This window comes from Spea bombifrons, chromosome 1, assembly GCF_027358695.1.
Source record: "Spea bombifrons isolate aSpeBom1 chromosome 1, aSpeBom1.2.pri, whole genome shotgun sequence".
NCBI classification, from domain to species: Eukaryota; Metazoa; Chordata; class Amphibia; order Anura; family Pelobatidae; genus Spea; species Spea bombifrons.
This window is the reverse complement of record NC_071087.1, coordinates 356697-378904: the sequence shown is the minus strand read 5'-3', so window position 1 is coordinate 378904 and position 22208 is coordinate 356697. Positions and strand designations below refer to the sequence as shown.

The window sequence follows — 22208 nt, the reverse complement described above, 5'->3', positions numbered from 1 at the left end:
GTTCAGAGCAAGGAAGCAGTTTTGTCACAAAGTATTTTATTGGCCGGGGGAGGGTGATCACATCCTGCACAGCAGGGAAAGCGTTAATAAGTCACATGTACAGTGGAGACCCATAACAACCGCATTGTGGACTTTAAAATGTTCTGACAAGGGTTAATGTATCGTGGACCCACCCCCTGCTCCCTGAGCTCCACCTTCTCTCCCCACCTCAGACTCCCTGAGCCCCACCTTTTAAGCCTTTCCATGCTTCGGGGGACACTGCCCTTTAAAACACATCTCCCCTCAAACCGCCAATCATTTGTCGCATCGCGCCCCCATGCCCCGCCCCCTCAGTACTGCTCCGCCATGACCAGGACGATGAGGGAGGACCAGCCCGTGAAGGGGTAGCAGCCCTGGCCCCGGCCCGTCTCGTCGTGGTACTGCTCCCACAGGAAGCCCGTGTCTCGGTACTGCCGGTACAGGTTGGCCAGCAGGTTCTCCCGCAGCTCCCGGTACAGATCCCTGGCCCTCTGCCGGTAGGGGCCCTCCAGGCGGGAGTACGCGTGCAGGGCCCGAACGGCCAGGTAGTTCATGTTCATCCAGATGGGGCCACGCCAGTAGGGGGCGTCATGCTCGGTGTTGCGCTGCATGTATAGGGGGCTGCTCTTGGCCAGCGAGCGGAGGCCGTAGGGGGTCCACAGCTGGTCGGCGTCTCCTAATTGGTCGAGCAGGCGGCCGAGACGCGGCCAATCAGGAGCCAGAACCTGGAGGAGGAAGGGGAACAGAGACACGTATCCCAGAGAGCCCACGAACTGCAGCCTTGGGGGCTTCTTCACCACCCGGACCAGCCTCGGGGGCGGGAGGGCGCGGGGGTCCTGGCCGGGAAGCGGCCGCGGTCTCTCCCACTCCAGTGCCACGTTCTGCGTGTGGTTTCCGTAGTCCGCGTACGCCCCCAGCCTCTGTGACCAGTGCAGGCGGTCGAGCAGCGCGTTGTCCGTGAGTGCCCGCTCTGTCTCGCGGTACAGACCGCCGTCTTCCCCCAGCAGCTCGGAGATATCCGCCATGACCCGAGACGCCAGAGCCATCCAGCAGCGCAGGTCCACGTGCCTCTCGTCCTCCGACGGGTGGGAGGCACGCGGATAGTCGTCCAGGCCGGAGGTCAGGGTTTTCGGGTTGAGGAAGCGGAGAGGGTCCGTGTCTCTGCCCCGCCAGCGGTACGTGTGGGGGAGGGGCCCGGCCTGCGTCGTGTTGAACCAATCGTACCAGGTTTTGAGGCGGGGAAATGCTCTGCGCAGGAAGGCGGCCCCCTCCCCCGAGGAGTCCGGCGTGGCCAGCAGCTGGCTCAGGGCCAGGAACAGGGTCGGGGGGTTGGCGTTCTCATCGCGCTGGACCACGAACTCATCGGGCACTTTGCTGCGAGCTTCGGGCCCCAGGATCTGCTCCCGTGGGATCCAACCATCGGCGTTCATCAGGTCCAACCAGTGGCCCAGGGACTGCCAGGCGAGGGCCGGGTCCCAGCGGGCGATGAGCATCAGGTGGAAGCCCTCGTCCCACAGGAAGCCGCGCGGGAAGAAGGAGCGAGAAGGCACGGCCGTGTAGAGGGGCGCCGGGGGGTAGAGGACGGGCTCCGGATTGTAGAGGGACTGGACCACCGAGTGGCCGTAGAAGTAGCCCATCCCCCCCACCATGTTGGACAGGGCAGCTTTGGCGAAGGCAACCTGCTCCGGGGCAAATCCTTTCTCCTCCAGCTGAAAGGTGCGTTGGAAGCGCCCCTCCATGGCGGCGCGGTGTCTCTCCAGCTCGCGGCTCAGAGCCTCTCCGGCCAGGGGCCCCGGGCGCTGGACAACACTGTCCGACTCAAACAGGACCTCGGCGTGGAAGGGCAGCTGAAAGGTCACTTGGTGAACCACAAAGCGGGAGTGAGTGGGGGCCGGCTGTGGGCCAGGCGGGGGCCGGTACGTGTCCAGGCCAAAGTAGCGTTTCTTGTTGGCGCCGGAGGGACCCCCAGCCGCCGCGGGGTGAGTGAAGCCGTCTCGCAGGCTGCGGCGCACCACGTCGGTCAGCATGTGGAGGCCGCCACAAGCCGTGGACAGGTGGTTATAGCTGAGAAGAGAAGCCAAACGTTAGCGTGAAGGAGGGGGGGAGGGGCGGCAAGCGAGTGGCGCTGGCGTACCTGGCGTGGCCCCCGGGGGCCGGCGCGGGGAAGCGCACCGTGAATCCTCCCAGCTCCTCGGAGGTTCCCGTCACGCGGCTCAGACGCCCGTTCGCCTCCACGTGTGGAGTCAGCTCTCCCTGGCCATCCGTGGCAACGTAAAACAGGAGGGAGACCAGCTGTCCGGCGGGGGCCGAAGCCTGCGGGGCGAGAGAAAGAGGCAGCCCCACGTGAGACACACCGTGGACGGGCGGCCACTGGGGACGAGACAGCAGGGGCCCCACTAACCTGAGGAGCCACGGTCACCCTCCAGCTCCAGTCTCCTCCGTGGTCTCCCCCCGGCCTCTTGACGAACTCCGTGGTCAGCGTGAAGCCGCGATCCCTGACCTCCTGGACCCCGAAATTCACCCCGTCGTGCAGGAGCCACCCGTAGCGGGGCAGCCCGTCGCTCTGTTCACACGTGTGCCGCAGGGCCGCGGGCCCCGACTGCGCCATCCACATCACGCCTGCAAGAGAGATGTGCGTCACGCCGGGCGGGGGAGGGGCAGCTGGACACAAAGGGTTAAGGGAGGATTCTCGCATCCCCCCCGTACCTGTGACCACCGAGCGAGGACTCCGAGTCTTCATCCCGAAGTAAACCTGCGGCCGGTACGAGCCCCAAAACGTGGCCGGGGGGCGGGTGTCCGGGGCGATGACGGGCGGTGCGGGGTGAGGGGTCACGACCCGGAGAGCCCGCCTCCACCTCACGTAGCCCCCGTACCCATACGCGCCAACAGCCACGGCGCAGCACAGCGCGGCCACCACTACCACGCCGCTCCATCCTCGCGGGGGGGGCGCAGCCTTCCGGGGAGAAGAACAAGGACGGGGGTCGCCCCCAACGTGGCGTCTTCGCTCCCGGGTCATGCTACACGCTAAGGACACGGAAAGAGCTGCATGAGAGATACATTATACAGGGGGCCAGCTCGCTGATTTATCTATACATTATACAGGGGGCCGGCCACTGATTTATCCATACATTATACAGGGGCCGGCTCACTGATTTATCTATACATTATACAGGGGCCGGCTCACTGATTTATCTATACATTATACAGGGGCCGGTCACTGATTTATCTATACATTATACAGGGGGCCGGTCACTGATTTATCTATACATTATACAGAGGCCGGTCACTGATTTATCTATACATTATACAGGGGGCCGGTCACTGATTTATCTATACATTATCCAGGGGCCGGTCACTGATTTATCTATACATTATACAGGGGGCCGGTCACTGATTTATCTATACATTATACAGGGGGCCGGTCACTGATTTATCTATACATTATACAGGGGGTCGGTCACTGATTTATCTATACATTATACAGGGGCCGGTCACTGATTTATCTATACATTATACAGGGGGCCGGTCACTGATTTATTTATACATTATACAGGGGCCGGTCACTGATTTATCTATACATTATACAGGGGGCCGGTCACTGATTTATCTATACATTATACAGGGGGCCGGTCACTGATTTATCTATACATTATACAGGGGCCGGTCACTGATTTATCTATACATTATACAGGGGGCCGGTCCCTGATTTATCTATACATTATCCAGGGGCCGGTCACTGATTTATCTATACATTATCCAGGGGCCGGTCACTGATTTATCTATACATTATACAGGGGGCCGGTCACTGATTTATCTATACATTATACAGGGGGCCGGTCACTGATTTATCTATACATTATACAGGGGCCGGCCACTGATTTATCTATACATTATACAGGGGGCCGGTCACTGATTTATCTATACATTATACAAGAGGCCGGCCCTGATTTATCTATACATTATACAGGGGGCCGGTCCCTGATTTAACTATACATTATACAGGGGCCGGTCACTGATTTATCTATACATTAAACAGGGGAGCGGTCACTGATTTATCTATACATTATACAGGGGGCCGGTCACTGATTTATCTATACATTAAACAGGGGAGCGGTCACTGATTTATCTATACATTATACAGGGGCCGGTCACTGATTTATCTATACATTAAACAGGGGAGCGGTCACTGATTTATCTATACATTATACAGGGGGCCGGTCACTGATTTATCTATACATTATACAGGGGGCCGGTCACTGATTTAACTATACATTATACAGGGGCCGGTCACTGATTTATCTATACATTATACAGGGGCCGGTCACTGATTTATCTATACATTATACAGGGGCCGGTCACTGATTTATCTATACATTATCCAGGGGCCGGTCACTGATTTATCTATACATTATACAGGGGCCGGTCGCTGATTTATCTATACATTATACAGGGGCCGGTCGCTGATTTATCTATACATTATACAGGGGCCGGTCACTGATTTATCTATACATTATACAGGGGGCCGGTCCCTGATTTATCTATACATTATACAGGGGCCGGCTCTACATGGGGCAATCCATCACCCACATGCCCCCTACTATCACATGACCAGAATATTTACCACCAATGCCGAGGAAACCTTCTGAAATGCTCGGTTCTCATACCTGCTACCGGTTTCGTTTAGGAAATACCTGCCAGCCAATAACTAGCCGTCCCGAAGCTGTGCGTACCAAGCCTCGCTCTAATGTGCATTCTGTGATTGGCTGAAGATGAAGGCGTGGCTCCCAGAGACACGTATTCGTATTAAGATAAGCCGAGATCTAAACCCCCAGAACGCGCGAGTCCAAAGTTATCTGCTTCGGGTGCTATCGCCGCCCGGTGACCCTAACCGTCTGGATAACCCCACCCATCTCCGGTCACCGCCTCTGTAACCCCACCCATCTCCGGTCACTGTCTCCCCACCCGTCTCCGGTAAAGGGTTAACCATTTTTATACCGCCACCTTTTACCTGCAATGGGGCAGCCATCTTTATACCCTCATTTATTACTTGTAGGTGGCAGCCATCTTAATACCCTCATTCATTACTGTAGGGGGCAGCCATCTTTATACTCATTGATTACTGGTAGGGGGGCAGCCATCTTTATACCCTCATTTATTACTGGTAGGGGGGCAGCCGTCTTTATACCCACTTCTGTGACTAGTGTGGGTCCATCTATCTTTACACAGAGGCATTTATTCTGATGGTCTTCATGCTAAGATGGTACTGAGGGGAGGGAGTGTCACGTATGACCTCACCCGCATCGCATGACGTCATCTTTGTCCCTGTCCACTACTATACCATTTTGGGGGCTAGTCCTTCCCTTTAAGATACCCGCTGCCCCTTTGGCCTCCTTGTGCAGACGGGGCCTGTAACCTGGTACTACTTAAGCTGCTTCCGGCTGCAGGAAGCGCACCCGGGCTCCGTGTGGGGGGCAGCTCAGTCTTACCCCTCGTATGCCACCTGCAGAGAGGCTGTCCGCTTTCTCCCCCCCCCGTGGGGTCCATGCAGGGGCCGGCAGACAAGGGGTTATAGAAATAAATCTCAATGAGGCTCAATGCGGAGGCTTTCTGTTTATTTTGAGTAGATTGCCCCCCCCGCTGTTCCTCCAGGCCCAGGGCTGATGCATGAAGAAGTCCAATCACTCCCATCACTCTTTGATGCACCCACCATCTCCCTCGCTTACAAAACGCTTCCGGCCCCTACAAAGAGAGAAAAAAAGGCCATTCAGATACAATCAGCCTCATGGCTGGAGCCCAGCGCATGGCGGCTGCTCCACCGACACTCAGCAGCCTCCGGTGCCCCGTCAGCCAACGTCTGTTTGCTGGGAAATTTGCCCCATCAGGGCAGCTCTGATACCGGGCGAGAGTCATAAACACAAAGCAGGGATGCCAAGAGCCGGCTATGACCTGGCGCTCGCATCAATTACCCCCGCCACGTGAACCTGATGCAACACGTACAGAGCGCGTAACATGCGTGACTTCCCGACAGCCTCACGCACCTGGCAGGGCACTGGTCCCTCAGCTGCTGGGTGATGACCCCCTCCTTATAACACAGATCCACCAGTTTCTCCATCACGCTGTGGGCGTGCGGCACGTCCAGACTCAGATCAGGGAGCTCTTCATAGACGCGCCGGAAACCCTGCGCAGACACCACATGCCGTCAGAACATGCCTGATGGAACACGCAATCTACATACAACACTCAATGTTACCCTGTTCATCTGGTCCAGGGTAATGAGACCGCTCTCCCACAGAGACTTCAACAGCTTCACCGCCATGAGGACGTGGCCCTCCGCCGACCCCTCCAGAACCAGCACCACGGCCTGTGGAAGAGAATAAAGTGGAGGGCTTCACGTGGCTCGCCCCCCCCCCCGTCTGACCCCGTTTTTGGGCGTTTCAGTATTACCTCATAGACAAGCTCGTGATGGAAATGTGGAACCTCCAGCTCCCGTAGGCAGCGTTCGGCCTCCGATACCTGCCCCGAGATCAGGAACTCCTGCAGGAGCAGGTTCATCTGCGTGGAGACACACAGCCTTACAGTCACGCACACTGGGGGGGGGGGGGACCCTCAAAACGTTATGGCGTGTGCCATGCGTGGAGCGTGTTTCAGGACTCAGCCGGGAAGACGCGTAGCTGGAGATGTGCGTTCGCCACCCTGGAGGGGAAGCAATCCTCTGAAGTATACCCCGGTGGAACATACTCTGGAGGCGTTTCCAACCGCCTCGGCAGTTCTCACGTGGCAGAAGCGGGGTCCCACAGGCGGTTTGCCCTCCCCTGCTGTACCCAGCACCACTCTGGGGGTATCTGCGGTATAATAATCAGGGGGCTATCTGCACCCCCTTCCTACAGATAGCACCACGTCTAGACCATCGCTCCGAGCGCCTGCCGTGTCCCCCGGGGTACAGAGGAGTCTCTCGTTACCTCTTTGATGAGATGTTTGACGGGCCGCTGGCCGCCCCCCACACCCCACACGTTGTCCAGACGGATGATCTCCCGCTTGATTCTCAGTAACACGGCGGCGCGGTCCAAAGCAGCTCTGCGGCAGAGACAAAGATGAGAGGGGGGCGCGCTACGCAGCGCCAAACAGACGGGCATCACTGCATGGGCACATACCGCGCATGTTCACAGTCCACTCGGCCTTTGTATCGGGCCAGGAAGTCTAGTGGAAGAGCGTGATCTGCAACCGCACGGGCAATGAACTGCCCCAGCATCTGCAATACAGAGCGCTAGCGAGTATAACCTGCGGTGAGCATGCGGCTGTGCCATCTCCAGAAAGTATGTCTCTGTGGCCCTAAAGTGGGAGGGGCATGCTGCATATTCCACAGCTCCCTTCTGTGTGGCCCAGAAGTGGGAGGGGCAGACGGTGTCCCTGAAGTCGGAGGGGCAGGCTGCATATTCCACAGCTCCCTTCTGTGTGGCCCAGAAGTGGGAGGGGCAGGCTGCATATTCCACAGCTCTCTTCTTTGTCGCCCCGCCATAGGCGGGCCCCTGCGCTTACCTGTGGAGCCTCCGGAGTGTCCAGTATGAGATCTGGCAGGTCAGACAGCATCCTGTCGAAGGCTCGGGCGATGTCCTCCTCGGACAGCACTTTCCCCGCCAGGTCGGAGAGGAGGCGGGAGGCGAGCTCGCGGTGACTGGCCTTTCCTTCCAAGGCAAGCGAGACGGCCAGGCGGGGGACCCCCGGCGACTGACTCCCCAAATTCAGCTCGTTCAGCAAAGCCTGCATGGCAGAGACGGAGCAAACGTCTGCACTGGGGGGGGGCAAACGTCTGCACTGGGGGGGGGCAAACGTCTGCACTGGGGGGGGGCAAACGTCTGCACTAGGGGGGGGGAACGTCTGCACTGGGGGGGGGGGAAACGTCTGCACTGGGGGGGGGGGAAACGTCTGCACTGGGGGGGGGAAACGTCTGCACTGGGGGGGGGAAACGTCTGCACTGGGGGGGGGAAACGTCTGCACTGGGGAGGGAAACGTCTGCACTGGGGGGGGGAAACGTCTGCACTGGGGGGGGGGGGAAACGTCTGCACTGGGGGGGGGGAAACGTCTGCACTGGGGGGGGGGGAAACGTCTGCACCGGGGGGGGGAAACGTCTGCACGGGGGGGGGGGAAACGTCTGCACCGGGGGGGGGGAAACGTCTGCACCGGGGGGGGCAAACGTCTGCACCGGGGGGGGGCAAACGTCTGCACCGGGGGGGGCAAACGTCTGCACCGGGGGGGGCAAACGTCTGCACCGGGGGGGGCAAACGTCTGCACTAGGGGGGGGGGGGCAAACGTCTGCACTAGGGGGGGGCAAACGTCTGCACTAGGGGGGGGCAAACGTCTGCACTAGGGGGGGGCAAACGTCTCCACTAGGGGGGGGCAAACGTCTGCACTAGGGGGGGGGCAAACGTCTGCACTGGGGGGGGGGCAAACGTCTGCACTGGGGGGGGGGGCAAACGTCTGCACTGGGGGGGGGGGCAAACGTCTGCACTGGGGGGGGCAAACGTCTGCACTGGGGGGGGCAAACGTCTGCACTGGGGGGGGGCAAACGTCTGCACTGGGGGGGGGCAAACGTCTGCACTGGGGGGGGGCAAACGTCTGCACTGGGGGGGGGGCAAACGTCTGCACTGGGGGGGGGGCAAACGTCTGCACTGGGGGGGGGCAAACGTCTGCACTGGGGGGGGCAAACGTCTGCACTGGGGGGGGGCAAACGTCTGCACTGGGGGGGGCAAACGTCTGCACTGGGGGGGGCAAACGTCTGCACTGGGGGGGGGCAAACGTCTGCACTGGGGGGGGGCAAACGTCTGCACTGGGGGGGGGCAAACGTCTGCACTGGGGGGGGGGCAAACGTCTGCACTGGGGGGGGGGGCAAACGTCTGCACTGGGGGGGGGCAAACGTCTGCACTGGGGGGGGGGCAAACGTCTGCACTGGGGGGGGCAAACGTCTGCACTGGGGGGGGGCAAACGTCTGCACTGGGGGGGGGGCAAACGTCTGCACTGGGGGGGCAAACGTCTGCACTGGGGGGGGGGGCAAACGTCTGCACTGGGGGGGGGGCAAACGTCTGCACTGTCCCCGCTTATGAGACTCATGACATCTCCCATCTGTCTTTGTTTTGATTACCTTAGGGCCCGGAGCAGCTGACCCTCTCCTCTAGCGCATGCGCGATACCAGTGCACAGCATGGAGCGGGGAGGAATCAGGCTGGGAAGCCGGGTAACAGGTATATGGGGGGGGGGGGGGAATTCACTGCGAACTTGTGTTTTATGTCAGGGGAACTACGTATAGAAACGTCAGCAAATATAGCCCCCTGCGGTCCCGCGCCCCTCACCCCCCCCCCACGCCGCCGGGCCCCTCGCTTGGGGCGTCAGTGGGTACTCACTACGACCTCTCCTGTGTCCCCGTGCTCGAAGTACTCCTGCACCATTGGCTGCACCGCCGTCTGTAACCCGGCCTCGTCGAGCTCAGGGACCACCTTCTGATACACGGTGTCCCCCTGTGTACACAGAACACGCGTGTGAAGACATGATGTCACGCGCTACAGGCTGTGTGCACAGAACACGCGTGTGAAGACATGATGTCACGCGCTACAGGCTGTGTACACAGAACACGCGTGTGAAGACGATGTCACGCGCTACAGGCTGTGTACACAGAACACACGTGTGAAGACATGATGTCACGCGCTACACGCTGGCTTCCCTCACACTCCTCACCTGCGCAGATTCGTCGTAATTGGGGTCGTGGGCATCTGGCTCCTGGTAAGAGTACACCTGCCCCGGGGCTCCCCACACGCCCTTCCCTCCAGCACCACCTGCAGGGGGTGAAAAAATGGTGATACCCCGATCTACAGCCCCCCTCCCCGAGTCACCCCAATCTACAGCGCGCTCCCCCTCCCGCCGCGCATGCGCAGTACCCGCTCGCTCCACTTCCTAATGCTCGTGGTTGCCTCACCTTTCTTGGGCAGCCCTCTCCCCTTGCCCATGCGCGATTTGCGGTCATGGCCCTTCCCCTGCGGGGTGGGAATGTCAGCGGGGGTCTCTGAGCTCTCGGAGTCGCGGGACGAGGTCCGCCGGACCCTGTACTTGGCCTTGGCCTTCACTCGAGCTTCGTGGAGCGCCTTCTCCTGCGGAGTCCAGTCCCGCGACACCTCCTCCTCCTCACTCATCTCCTCCCCGTCCAACGCCTCAGCTTCCCCTGGACCCATCCCGGCCGAGGCGGACATCGGACCCTGCAAACAACAGGTTAACGCCGCCACCAATCACAGCCGCCGTGACCGTCTCACAGAGCTCACTCTCTAATAACAGAGTGCATAAAGCAGTGGGGGAGGGGTCTAGACACCATGTGGTGAGAGAAAGGGTTAATCTGCAGCCATATGCTGTGTGTGAAGGGTTAACCGGAGGGGGTGTTTGTTTCTGGAGACATATGGTGCCCGCGCTCCCTGCGCACACACAACACGCTACCTACACACCAAGCTCCATGCGCACACACAACACGCTACCTACACACCACGCTACCTACACACCACGCTACCTACACACCACGCTCCCTGCGAACACACAACACGCTACCTACACCCCACGCTCCCTGCGCACACACAACACGCTACCTACACACCACGCTCCCTGCACACACAACACGCTACCTACAACCCACGCTCCCTGCACACACAACACGCTACCTACACCCCACGCTCCCTGCACACACACACACACACAACACGCTACCTACACCCTACGCTCCCTGCGCGCACACACACAACACGCTACCTACACACCATGCTCCCTGCGCACACACAAGATGCTACCGACACACAAGATGCTACCTACACACCACGGTACACACCACGGTACACACCACGGTACACACCACGGTACACACCACGGTACACACCACGGTACGTACACACACGAAAAACAACAAACCCTCGCCTCTGATTGGCAGCCGGTGTCACCGTGTACAGACCGTCACGCTCTCCCACCGCCCCGCAGACCGTCACGCTCCCCCACTGCACAGGAAGTGAGGTTACACAAATGGCCCCTCCCTTCATTAACCCCTCTGCTGCCACCGACATATCACACAGTGCCACCGACATTAACCCCTCTGCTGCCACCGCCATATCACACAGCGCCACCGACATTAACCCCTCTGCTGCCACCGCCATATCACACAGCGCCACCGACATTAACCCCTCTGCTGCCACCGCCGACACAGCCATATCACACAGCGCCACCGACATTAACCCCTCTGCTGCCACCTCTGTATGACACAGTGCCACCGACATTAACCCCTCTGCTGCTACCGCCGACACAGCCATATCACACAGCGCCACCAACATTAACCCCTCTGCTGCCACCTCCGTATCACACAGTGCCACTGACATCAACCCCTCTGCTGCCACAGCCATATCACACAGCGCCGACATTAACCCCTCTGCTTCCACAGCCATATCACACAGCCATAACAGACGACATTAACCCCTCCGCTGCCACCGACGTCATACAGCCATAACAGATGACATTAACCCCTCTGCTGCCACGGCCGTATCACACAGTGCCACCGGCATTAACCCCTCTGCTGCCACCTCCGTATCACACAGTGCCACCGACATTAACCCCTCGGCTGCCACCGCCGTATCACACAGTGCCACCGACATTAACCCCTCTGCTGCCACAGCCATATCATACAGCGTCACCGACATTAACCCCTCTGCTGCCACCGCCGTCATACAGCCATAACAGATGACATTAACCCCTCTGCTGCCACAGCCGTCACACAGCGCACAGACATTAACCCCTCTGCTGTCATGGCCGTATCACACAGTGCCACCGACATTAACCCCTCTGCTGCCGCAGCCATATCACACAGTGCCACCGAAATTAACCCCTCTGCTGCCACAGCCATATCACACAGTGCCACCGACATTAATCCCTCTGCTTCTGCTGCCACCCCTGTATAACACAGCGCCACCGACGTTAACCCCTGTGCTGTCACAGCGCCACCGACATTAACCCCTCTGCTGCCACAACCGTCACACGGCGCCAGCGACATTAACCCCTCTGCTGCCACCACCGTATCACACAGCACCACCGACATTAACCCCTCTGCTGCCACAGCCATATCACAGCGCCACCGACATTAACTCCTCTACTGCCACAGCCATAACCAACATTAACTCCTCTGCTGCCACAGCCGTAACATAGCACCACCGACAGAAGTGGTAGAGGGTAATACAGCGAGGGTATTAAACACGCATGGGATAGACATATGGATAGATAAGTGGAAGAGCCTCCCAGCAGAAGTGGTAGAGGGTAATACAGTGACGGTATTAAACATGAATGGGATAGACATACGGCTCCTGAATCTAAAGTCCTTGCAACTGCTGGAAAGTAGATAGATTATCGCCTTTGTCATCTGTCACTGTAAATAAAGTTATCCAAAGACATCACTATCCAGGGCTGAGCGCAGTTATGGAACCACCGCCATTTTCCCGGAGACTCGCTCTTTTCTGTCTCTAGAATATTGTCTGCAGTAACATACCGCTGTCAGTGATAGAGGCTTCGGCGTTTGGCGCTCGGGCAAAATTACGTCATTCCTTTAAGTTCTCCGCCAATAACATTTCACGCCTCAGCGCGCGCTTCCTGTGCGCGTTTGGAACGCGGCGTGCGTTTCACGCGGAGACGTTTACTAGGAAGGAGTCGAGTCTGTCCTGCGGTTACCAAGGTAACAACGGCCTGTGGGCATGTGAGTGACAAGGGCTTTAAATAATAACTTACCCCACATAGGGCAGGCATTGGGGTAAATACCAGGTCATGGGGCTGGGGCTCAAACATACAGCTTGAGGGCGAGGGGGCAGATTCTCAGGTGTTTTACCCCAGTGTAGGGGTGAATGGGCAGATTCTCAGGTTTTTTACCCCAGTCTCTGGATAAATGGGCAGATTCTCAAGGTTCTTACCCCAGTCTCGGGGTGAATGGGCAGATTCTCAAGGTTCTTACCCCAGTCTCGGGGTGAATGGGCAGATTCTCAGGTTTTTTTTACCCCAGTCTCGGGGTGAATGGGCAGATTCTCAGGTTTTTTTTTACCCCAGTCTCGGGGTGAATGGGCAGATTCTCGGGGTTATTACCCCAGTCTTTGGGTGAATGGACAGATTCTCAGGGTTTTTTTTTACCCCAGTCTCGGGGTGAATGGGCAGATTCTCAGGGTTATTACCCCAGTCTTTGGGTGAATGGACAGATTCTCTTGGTTTTTTACTCTTGAACACAGGTGACTTCATTCAAAATATCTACACCTCCTGACAAGGGATGGTTTCCATGATGACCATTACTAGCGTCATTTGGCTGCCACCATTAGCGATTGGGGTGGGTGCTGATATGACCCCCGCTGTGGTGTCACCGCAGGGTCCGGCAGGAAATGAGATGTTGTTCCACGATTGTTACTTCCTGTCTGTGCCGCGCAGGTGACACCGAAAATATTCTGCGTTCCGCCCACAGATCGAGACATGGATGGATTTCACCTGACGGCTCGAGACACAGACCGCCGGACGCCCGTTACGGGGGCCAACAAGGGCCGGGAGACATGAGAAATCAAACGGAGGACGGGGCAGGTGAGACTGGCCGGGTTCCCCAGCTTTATAACTATCCATTCTATGACCCCACCCCCTATAACCACCTGCACCTACTGCTGCTCTTACAGGCCCCACCCCCTATAACCACCTGCACCTACCGCTGCTCTTACAGGCCCCACCCCCTATAACCACCTGCACCTACCGCTGCTCTTACAGGCCCCACCCCCTATAACCACCTGCACCTACTGCAGCTTTGTTGCAGTCCCCGCCCTTTGTCCTCACCTGTCGCAGCTGTCTTGCAGACCCCACCCCTTTTCCCGCCCCCTTTGCTACAGGGCTGTCACCCCGCTCCTCTCGTTGCTGTAGGTGTTGCGTCCCTGTCCTGCTCCCCCGTGCGGCTGCTGTTACAGAGTGTGGAATCCACTTTTGGTGGCCCTGATGACCTCACTGATTGCCCCCCAGAGACGAGCGACCTCCAACCTGGGGTCTCCACTCACACTCCGCTGGATCACGTGCTGAGTGCAATCGCACAGAGGAATTTTCCCTCCCCGATTCCGTCAGCCGCTCAGGCCGATCGTGTCAGCCGCTTGATCCGTCTCACCACCCAGCGGCACTTCCTGTTCCTGTCCCGCCATCTTGCCGTGTGCCTGAAGGGGGCCACAGATTTAATTAACCATCTGTGCGCTAGACTGGATCAGGGACCCCTCAGGCCATCAGAAATGGGAGCTCTTTGCCGCCGGCTGCGGCAACAGATCCGGAACATGAGGACGTTCCAGCGGACGCTCCGCGAGGACCGGTGGCCGTCCCCGAGCTCTCCCGCCCTCCGTCGGGCTGTGGGGCAGATGCAGAGGGTGCTGGCGCTCCAGTGTGCGCAGGCCGCGCGTCTCACGGAGCAGTGTATTCTCTCTGTGCTGCGCCACGTGGCACTCTCGCCATCAGATGCCTCGGGAGAGCTGGCCCAGGCTCTGTCTGTCTACAACCACGGGGTATCTGAGCTCCGCGCAGGGGCAGAACGCTGCAAAGGACTATCCGTGTTCTCCACCCTCAGGGCGATGAGGCTTGTGGCAGAGCAGAGGGGCCCCGCGCTGGCGAGGTTGTTCTGCCAGGGTCCGCATAGGCCGGGCCTGGAGGCCGCCGTCAGGGACAGGTTTGGACGCGGTGTCCAGTGGGAAGCAGCCAGGCTACGGCTCGGCCCGGATGCGGCCCCGGTTGGTGCTGAGGCTCTGGGGGTTCTGGCCGAGACGGACAGGGACCAAGTGACTGCCCTCCTCCGAATCCTGGCACAGTTAGACCCCGCGCTGAGGGCTTCCGGCTGGCATGCGGATGGCGGCCATGGTGTGTCTGACGCGGCTCTCTGCACGCAGTACTCTGCCCGTCTGTGGCCGGTGTTTTATGCCCACGTGTACCCTGCACTGTACCCGGGGCTGAGAGGACGCTGGCAGCTCCCGTCCCTGTCGGCGTGCGGTGAGGCCGCCGCTCTCCCCGCCGTCCAAAACCTTCAGGACACGCTGACGTGCGGTGAGTCCGTGTAGTTGCGGGCTGAGGTGCGAGTGATGTAAGATTGTGCGGCGCTGTGTCCGGTGCGATGTGTGTTATATCAGTGTGTGGGTGAAAATGCGGTGTAGTAATAGTAGTGTGTGTGTGTGTGTGTACACGCGGTGTAGTATAGTGTGTGTGTACATGCGGTGTAGTATAGTGTGTGTGTACACGCGGTGTAGTATAGTGTGTGTGTACACGCGGTGTAGTATAGTGTGTGTGTGTGTGTACACGCGGTGTAGTATAGTGTGTGTGTGTACACGCGGTGTAGTATAGTGTGTGTGTACACGCGGTGTAGTATAGTGTACGTGTACACGCGGTGTAGTATGGAGTGTGTGTACACGCGGTGTAGTATAGAGTGTGTGTACACGCGGTGTAGTATAGAGTGTGTGTACACGCGGTGTAGTATAGTGTGCGTGTGTGTACACGCGGTGTAGTATAGTGTGCGTGTGTGTACACGCGGTGTAGTATAGTGTGTGTGTAAACGCGGTGTAGTATAGTGTGTGTACACGCGGTGTAGTGTAGTGTGTGTGTACACGCAGTGTAGTGTGTGTGTACACGCAGTGTAGTGTGTGTGTACACGCAGTGTAGTGTGTGTGTACACGCAGTGTAGTGTGTGTGTACACGCGGTGTAGTGTGTGTGTACACGCGGTGTAGTATAGTGTGTGTGTGTACACGCGGTGTAGTATAGTGTGTGTGTACACGCGGTGTAGTATAGTGTGTGTGTGTGTACACGTGGTGTAGTATAGTGTGTGTGTACACGCGGTGTAGTATAGTGTGTGTGTACACGCGGTGTAGTATAGTGTGTGTGTGTGTACACGCGGTGTAGTATAGTGTGTGTGTGTGTACACGCGGTGTAGTGTGTGTGTGTACACGCGGTGTAGTGTGTGTGTACACGCGGTGTAGTGTGTGTGTGTACACGCGGTGTAGTGTGTGTGTGTACACGCGGTGTAGTGTAGTGTGTGTGTACACGCGGTGTAGTATAGTGTGTGTGTACACGCGGTGTAGTATAGTGTGTGTGTGTGTGTACACGCGGTGTAGCATAGTGTGTGTGTGTGTGTACACGCGGTGTAGCATAGTGTGTGTGTGTACACACGGTGTAGTATAGTGTGTGTGTGTGTACACACGGTGTAGTATAGTGTACACACGGTGTAGTATAGTGTGTGTGTGTGTACACACGGTGTAGTATAGTGTGTGTGTACACGCGGTGTAGTATAGTGTGTGTGTGTACACGCGTTGTAGCATAGTGTGTGTGTACACATGGTGTAGTATAGTGTGTGTGTGTGTACACGCGGTGTAGTGTGTGTACACGCGGTGTAGTATAGTGTGTGTGTACACGCGGTGTAGTATAGTGTGTGTGTGTGTACACGCGGTGTAGTATAGTGTGTGTGTGTACACGCGGTGTAGCATAGTGTGTGTGTACACACGGTGTAGTAGAGTGTTTGTGTGCACACGCGGTGTAGTGTGTGTGTGTACACGCAGTGTAGTATAGTGTGTGTGTGTGTGTACACGCGGTGTAGTATAGTGTGTGTGTGTACACGCGGTGTAGTATAGTGTGCGTGTGTGTACACGCGGTGTAGTATAGTGTGCGTGTGTGTACACGCGGTGTAGTATAGTGTGTGTGTGTACACGCGGTGTAGTATAGTGTGCGTGTGTGTACACGCGGTGTAGTATAGTGTGCGTGTGTGTACACGCGGTGTAGTATAGTGTGTGTGTACACGCGGTGTAGTATAGTGTGTGTGTACACGCGGTGTAGCAGACTCTCCTCCTTTGTATGTTGCAGTGTGGCTCCCGGAGCGCTGCCGCTCGGAGGGCCGGAGTCTGTGCCTGCGCCTCCTCTCCACCTGTGTGTTCGTTGCTTGGGACGGAGGTAAGAAGGGGAACAGACGGGAAATATGTGGTGGATCTACTGAGGAGGGGCCCCTGGTGCCGGGTGAGTGTTTGGCGGGGCCCCTGGTGCCGGGTGAGTGTTTGGCGGGGCCCCTGGTGCCGGGTGAGTGTTTGGCGGGGCCCCTGGGACAGTATGTTGTGGTGTTTCTGGGACTGGCGCGCTGTGTCGTGTATCACACGTGTTGTACCCATGTGATGTGTTTTGTCTGCAGGTGTCTGCGCGGCTCTGAGCGCCGCTCTCACTGATAAGTGTGTGGCGCATGCAGCCAGGGAGGAGAGCGCGGGGGAGGAGAGCGTGGCGCATGCAACCGGGGAGGAGAGCGCGGCGCATGCAGCCGGGGAGGAGAGCGCGGTGCGGAGCAGGACGGCTGGGCTCCTGGCAGGGCTCTGCCGCTGGCTCTGTCTGCTGCTGCCCGGTGAGTACAGCGCTGGCCCCTGCGACCCCCAAACCCCCGACACCGGCAGCAGTCTATACGTTAATCCGGACTGTCTCATCTCCGTGCCCTTCTCTCTCTCTCTCTGCCATTGACTCTCTTGCTGTCTCTCGCAGGGCCAGACGGTGCGGTGGAGGACGTCTCTCTCGCGTAGTGTCTGTCTGTCTGTCTGTCTCTCACGTAGTCTCTGTCTGTCTCTCTTTCTCTCTCACCTGCATAGTGTCTGTCTCTCTGCCATTGACTCTCTTGCTGTCTCTCGCAGGGCCAGACGGTGCGGTGGAGGACGTCTCTCGCGCGTAGTGTCTGTCTGTCTGTCTGTCTCTCTTTCTCTCTCACCTGCACAGTGTCTGTCTCTCTGCCATTGACTCTCTTGCTGTCTCTCGCAGGGCCGGACGGTGCGGTGGAGGACGTCTCTCTCGCGTAGTGTCTGTCTGTCTGTCTGTCTCTCACGTAGTCTCTGTCTGTCTCTCTTTCTCTCTCACCTGCATAGTGTCTGTCTCTCTGCCATTGACTCTCTTGCTGTCTCTCGCAGGGCCAGACGGTGCGGTGGAGGACGTCTCTCGCGCGTAGTGTCTGTCTGTCTGTCTGTCTGTCTGTCTGTCTCTCTTTCTCTCTCACCTGCACAGTGTCTGTCTCTCTGCCATTGACTCTCTTGCTGTCTCTCGCAGGGCCGGACGGTGCGGTGGAGGACGTCTCTCTCGGTCGCTGTGTTTGCACTCTGCAGCTCTGTGATCTCTGGCTGAGAAGTCGCTCGCAGCTCTATGTCTCTGCCGGAGCGCTCGGCCAGTTAGCGTTCCTGTCCTATGGAGACCTCCCTGTGAGCTTCTCTCCCCCCCGACCACCACCGCTCGGTGCCCGCGCCACTCAACCCCCCCCCCCGACCAGGTCACTCACCCCCCACCACCACCACTCGGTGCCCGCGTCTACTTCCCCACCTGACCATCACCACTCGGTGCCCGCGTCTCCCTCCCCCCGACCATCACCACTCGGTGCCCGCGTCTCCCTCCCCCCGACCATCACCACTCGGTGCCCGCGTCTCCCTCCCCCCGACCATCACCACTCGGTGCCCGCGTCTACTTCCCCACCCGACCATCACCACTCGGTGCCCGCGTCTCCCTACCCCCGACCATCACCACTCGGTGCCCGCGTCTCCCTACCCCCCGACCATCACCACTCGGTGCCCACGTCTCCCCCCCCCGACCATCACCACTCGGTGCCCGCGTCTCCCTCCCCCCGACCATAACCACTCGGTGCCTGCGTCTCCCTATCCCCCGACCATCACCACTCGGTGCCCGCGTCTCCCTCCCCCCGACCATCACCACTCGGTGCCCAGGTCTCCCTCCCCCCGACCATCACCACTCGGTGCCCAGGTCTCCCTCCCCCCGACCATCACCACTCGGTGCCCAGGTCACTCACCCCCCACCACCACCACTCGGTGCCCAGGTCTTCCTCCCCCCGACCACCACCACTCGGTGCCCAGGTCACTCACCCCCCACCACCACCACTCGGTGCCCAGGTCTCCCTCCCCCCCGACCATCACCACTCGGTGCCCAGGTCTCCCTCCCCCCGACCACCACCACTCGGTGCCCAGGTTACTCACCCACCACCACTCGGTGCCAGGTCACTCACCCCCGACCATCACCACTCGGTGCCAGGTCACTCACCCCCGACCATCACCACTCGGTGCCAGGTCACTCACCCCCGACCATCACCACTCGGTGCCCGCATCTCCCTACCCCCCGACCATCACCCCTCGGTGCCCGCGTCTCCCGACCATCACCACTCGGTGCCCGCGTCTCCCTACCCCCCGACTCGGTGCCCGCGTCTCCCTTACCCCCCAACCATCACCACTCGATGCCCAGGTCACTCACCCCCCACCACCACCACTAGGTGCCCGCGTCTCTCCCCACCACTCGATGCCCGGGCCACTCATCCGCTGCTGTTTGTACGCAGGTCTTGGACAGAGAGACGGACGGACTTTGTGCTGGGATTTCTGGGAGTGGGAGTTTGAAATGGCGACTGAGCTTCCGGTTGTATCAGCGGCTGCAGGCAGCGAGGCGAGGTCTGGAGGTGAGTCCTGCCGCGCGGAGGGGTCCGTAGCTGCCCCGCGGAGGGGTCCGTAGCTGCCCCGCGGAGGGGTCCGTAGCTGCCCCGCGGAGGGTAACAGACGAGGCGGGGTGAATGCAGTGCTACGTGAGCCCCCCCCGGGGCAGGGTACGGGGTGGGGGGGTTAGAGCGGGCGGTCTGTTGCCCTCATCTCTCTGTCTCGCAGGGACTGTCTCTGTCTCTCCCGCACGCGCTGGGGACGTCCTGCGAACGCTCAGCCCGTCACGTCTTCCAGCATCTCATGCCAGGCGCCCGCTACTGGCGAGGGACCTTCGCTACAGGTGTGTGCGTGTTTGGGGCGTGTGTATGTATGTGCGCGTGTGCGTGTTTGGGGGGGGGCATGTTTGGGGCGTGTGTGCATATGTGTGTTTGCCAGGGGTGTATATGCCTGTGTGCGTATTTGGGGGGGGTGCGTGTATATGCGCGTGCGTGTTTGGCGGGGGTGTATCTGCACGTGTGCGTATTTGGGGGGTGTGTGTAAATGCCTGTGTGCTTGTATATGCCCATGTGCGTGTTTGGGGGGGCGTGTGTATATGCCTGTGTGCGTGTTTGTGGGGGGGTGTATATGCCCGTGTGTGTGTGGGGGTTTTTTCCTCCCCAGCAGTATTGGCAGCGTGGGTACCGTCTTTCCGCAGACTCTGTCGTGTCTCCCGGCGAGTACTCGCTGTCGGCGGTCCGTGCCGTGCTGGTGCCGGTTCTGGACGGGGTCCGGATGCTGCCCGCAGAGGGCCAGGTGGGCTCTCTGGCCGTGGCTGTCAGCAGCTTTATGGAGGCCTGGATGGGCCACATCCTGCGGGAGAAGCTGAAGTTCAGGTAGGCCGCGTACGGAGGGGTTTGTTTTTTCTGCCCCGGTAATGCGTCTAATTTGCGCCTTTTCAGCCTGCAGGGGGCTCTCCGTCTGAGATGTGACTTTGAGAGCGTCCGTGTGTTGCTGCGCTCTCCCAGCGCGGGGCTGTCTCCGGAGGTGATGGAGGCCGTGTTTTTCCTCCCCGTATTCCGGCAGTCGGATAATGCCGTCATCTGTCTCCTTCAGCAGCCGTCTCGCAGGGTCTGCCTGCGCTCTGCCGCGCGGCCGCTGCTCTCCTGCTGTGAGTTCTCTGTAGCTTCCTTAGTATTTCATTTTTCCTCCCCGGTGTCCCCTGACGTGACGCCCGTCGTCTCCTCTGTTGCCGCAGGCCCCGTTCTGTGCGGAGCCGCCGTGGACAGCGTGTCCGACAGCCTGCAGAGCCTGGAGAGCGTGGAACGCGGAGCGTGGGGGACGCAGCGATCCGCCACCCAGCACAGCCGCAGCTCCTACCTGCCTCACAACCAGCAGCAGTGGCTGTCTCTGCGGGTCCGCAAGGGCTGGAGCGGCGCGTCTGGGTTAGTGGAGCCGGACACGTCGGAGGGCTGAGCGCCGGCGGCCACGGGCCATGAGGATGGACGAGACGTCGGAACACCGGTAGCCATGGGCAATGAGGGGGGACGAGACGTCAGAGCGCCGGCAGCCACGGTCAATGAGGGGGGACGAGACGTCAGAGCGCCGGCAGCCACGGGCAACGAGGGGGGACGAGACGTCGGAACACCGGTAGCCACGGGCAATGAGGGGGGACGAGACATCGGAGCGACGGGGGCCACCGGCAACGAGGGGGGACGAGACGTCAGAGCACTGGCAGCCATGGGCAACGAGGGGGGACGAGACATCGGAGCGCCGGCGGTGACCACGAGGAGGGGCGAGACGTCTGAGCCCCGGCCAACGAGGGGGGACGAGACATCGGAGCGCCGGCAGCCACCGGCAACGAGGGGGGGACGAGGCGTCGGAGTGCCGGCGGCGACCACGAGGGGGGACAAGACGTCAGAGCGCCCCGAGGCCCACTACCAGGAGATGTGTGAGCCGAGTGTATTTCGTGTGTTTTTATAAATATCTATTTTTAATACGCTTTTTGTCTGATTTGTGGTTTTCTGGCCGGGTCTCTCGCTGTGAGTCTGAGCGTCGTTTAGCTGACATGCCCCAGAGATTAGGCGTCTGGCCCGTGGCTCCAGGCAATGCGCTTCCCGGATTCGGATCGGGGGCCACGCTGCCAAATCGCTTCTCTGGTGGAAGGTTGGCCCTGGGGGTGATGATGGACACAGAGGGGATTACTGGAGCCGGGGTCCGTGGATTGGGGGTTACTGGAGCCGGGGTCCTTGGATTGGGGGGTGGGTTTGGGGTTACTGGAGCTGGGATACCGGGATGGGGGGGGTTACTGGAGCTGGAGTTAGTGGAGCCGGGCTCCCAGGGCGGTGGGATTACTGGAGCCGGGGTCTGTGGATGGGGGGGTGTTTACTGGAGACGGGGTCCCTGGATGGGGGGGTTCCAGTGTGTGTGTGGGGGTTTACTGGAGACGGGGTCCCTGGATGGGGGGGGCTCAGGAGCAGGTTCCAGGACAGGGGGATTACTGGAGCCGGGTATCCTCTGCCGGCCGGGCTGGTACAGGTGTATAGGGGAGATGCTCTGCAGGCTAGGCTGGTATAGGGGAGACGCCCTGCAGGCTAGGCTGGTACAGGTGTATAGGGGAGATGCTCTGCAGGCTAGGCTGGTACAGGTGTATAGGGGAGATGCTCTGCCGGCCGGGCTGGTACAGGTGTATAGAGGAGATGCAGAGGTGCAGAGTTGCCCAAATCAAAAATG

The 22208-nt window shown here is 59.4% G+C and overlaps 4 protein-coding genes across 7 annotated transcripts in view; 2 read left to right on the top strand and 2 right to left on the bottom strand.

The window, feature by feature from the left end:
* Window positions 1–19: 19 nt before the first annotated feature.
* Window positions 20–4743, bottom strand: MOGS (mannosyl-oligosaccharide glucosidase). Of its 2 annotated transcripts, none has more exons than XM_053458010.1 (5): window positions 4683–4743; window positions 2725–3042; window positions 2420–2637; window positions 2153–2331; window positions 20–2082 (listed from the first exon to the last, which is right to left on the bottom strand). In XM_053458010.1, exons 2-5 carry the CDS (start codon window positions 3032–3034, stop codon window positions 330–332), a joined length of 2460 nt encoding a protein of 819 aa, XP_053313985.1. In that variant the 5' UTR covers window positions 3035–3042; window positions 4683–4743; the 3' UTR covers window positions 20–329. The 2 variants fall into 2 exon arrangements, with proteins under 2 accessions (XP_053313985.1, XP_053313986.1); XM_053458011.1 differs by lacking the exon at window positions 4683–4743 and adding an exon at window positions 4640–4674.
* An 870-nt stretch (window positions 4744–5613) lies between these two features.
* On the bottom strand, window positions 5614–12532 carry LOC128476599 (programmed cell death protein 4-like). Of its 3 annotated transcripts, none has more exons than XM_053458012.1 (11): window positions 12381–12532; window positions 9982–10258; window positions 9744–9841; window positions 9413–9526; window positions 7555–7776; window positions 7170–7267; window positions 6978–7092; window positions 6463–6570; window positions 6269–6379; window positions 6057–6196; window positions 5614–5757 (listed from the first exon to the last, which is right to left on the bottom strand). In XM_053458012.1, exons 2-11 carry the CDS (start codon window positions 10250–10252, stop codon window positions 5706–5708), a joined length of 1329 nt encoding a protein of 442 aa, XP_053313987.1. In that variant the 5' UTR covers window positions 10253–10258; window positions 12381–12532; the 3' UTR covers window positions 5614–5705. The 3 variants fall into 3 exon arrangements, with proteins under 3 accessions (XP_053313987.1, XP_053313988.1, XP_053313989.1); XM_053458013.1 differs by lacking the exon at window positions 12381–12532 and adding an exon at window positions 10953–11039; XM_053458014.1 differs by lacking the exon at window positions 12381–12532 and adding an exon at window positions 10959–10974.
* Window positions 12533–12677: 145 nt separating this feature from the next.
* Window positions 12678–20969, top strand: CCDC142 (coiled-coil domain containing 142). Its single transcript, XM_053474458.1, has 11 exons — window positions 12678–12750; window positions 13519–13631; window positions 13959–15110; window positions 16912–16998; window positions 17231–17434; window positions 18121–18269; window positions 19406–19522; window positions 19725–19839; window positions 20194–20371; window positions 20438–20646; window positions 20734–20969. Exons 2-11 carry the CDS (start codon window positions 13604–13606, stop codon window positions 20949–20951), a joined length of 2457 nt encoding a protein of 818 aa, XP_053330433.1. The 5' UTR covers window positions 12678–12750; window positions 13519–13603; the 3' UTR covers window positions 20952–20969.
* Window positions 14379–22208, top strand: part of AUP1 (AUP1 lipid droplet regulating VLDL assembly factor) — a 152091-nt gene continuing 144261 nt past the window's right edge. The window contains exon 1 of the mRNA XM_053458004.1: window positions 14379–14389. The gene's annotated coding sequence lies outside the window, so the exon portion shown is untranslated. The remainder of the gene's footprint in view (window positions 14390–22208) is intronic.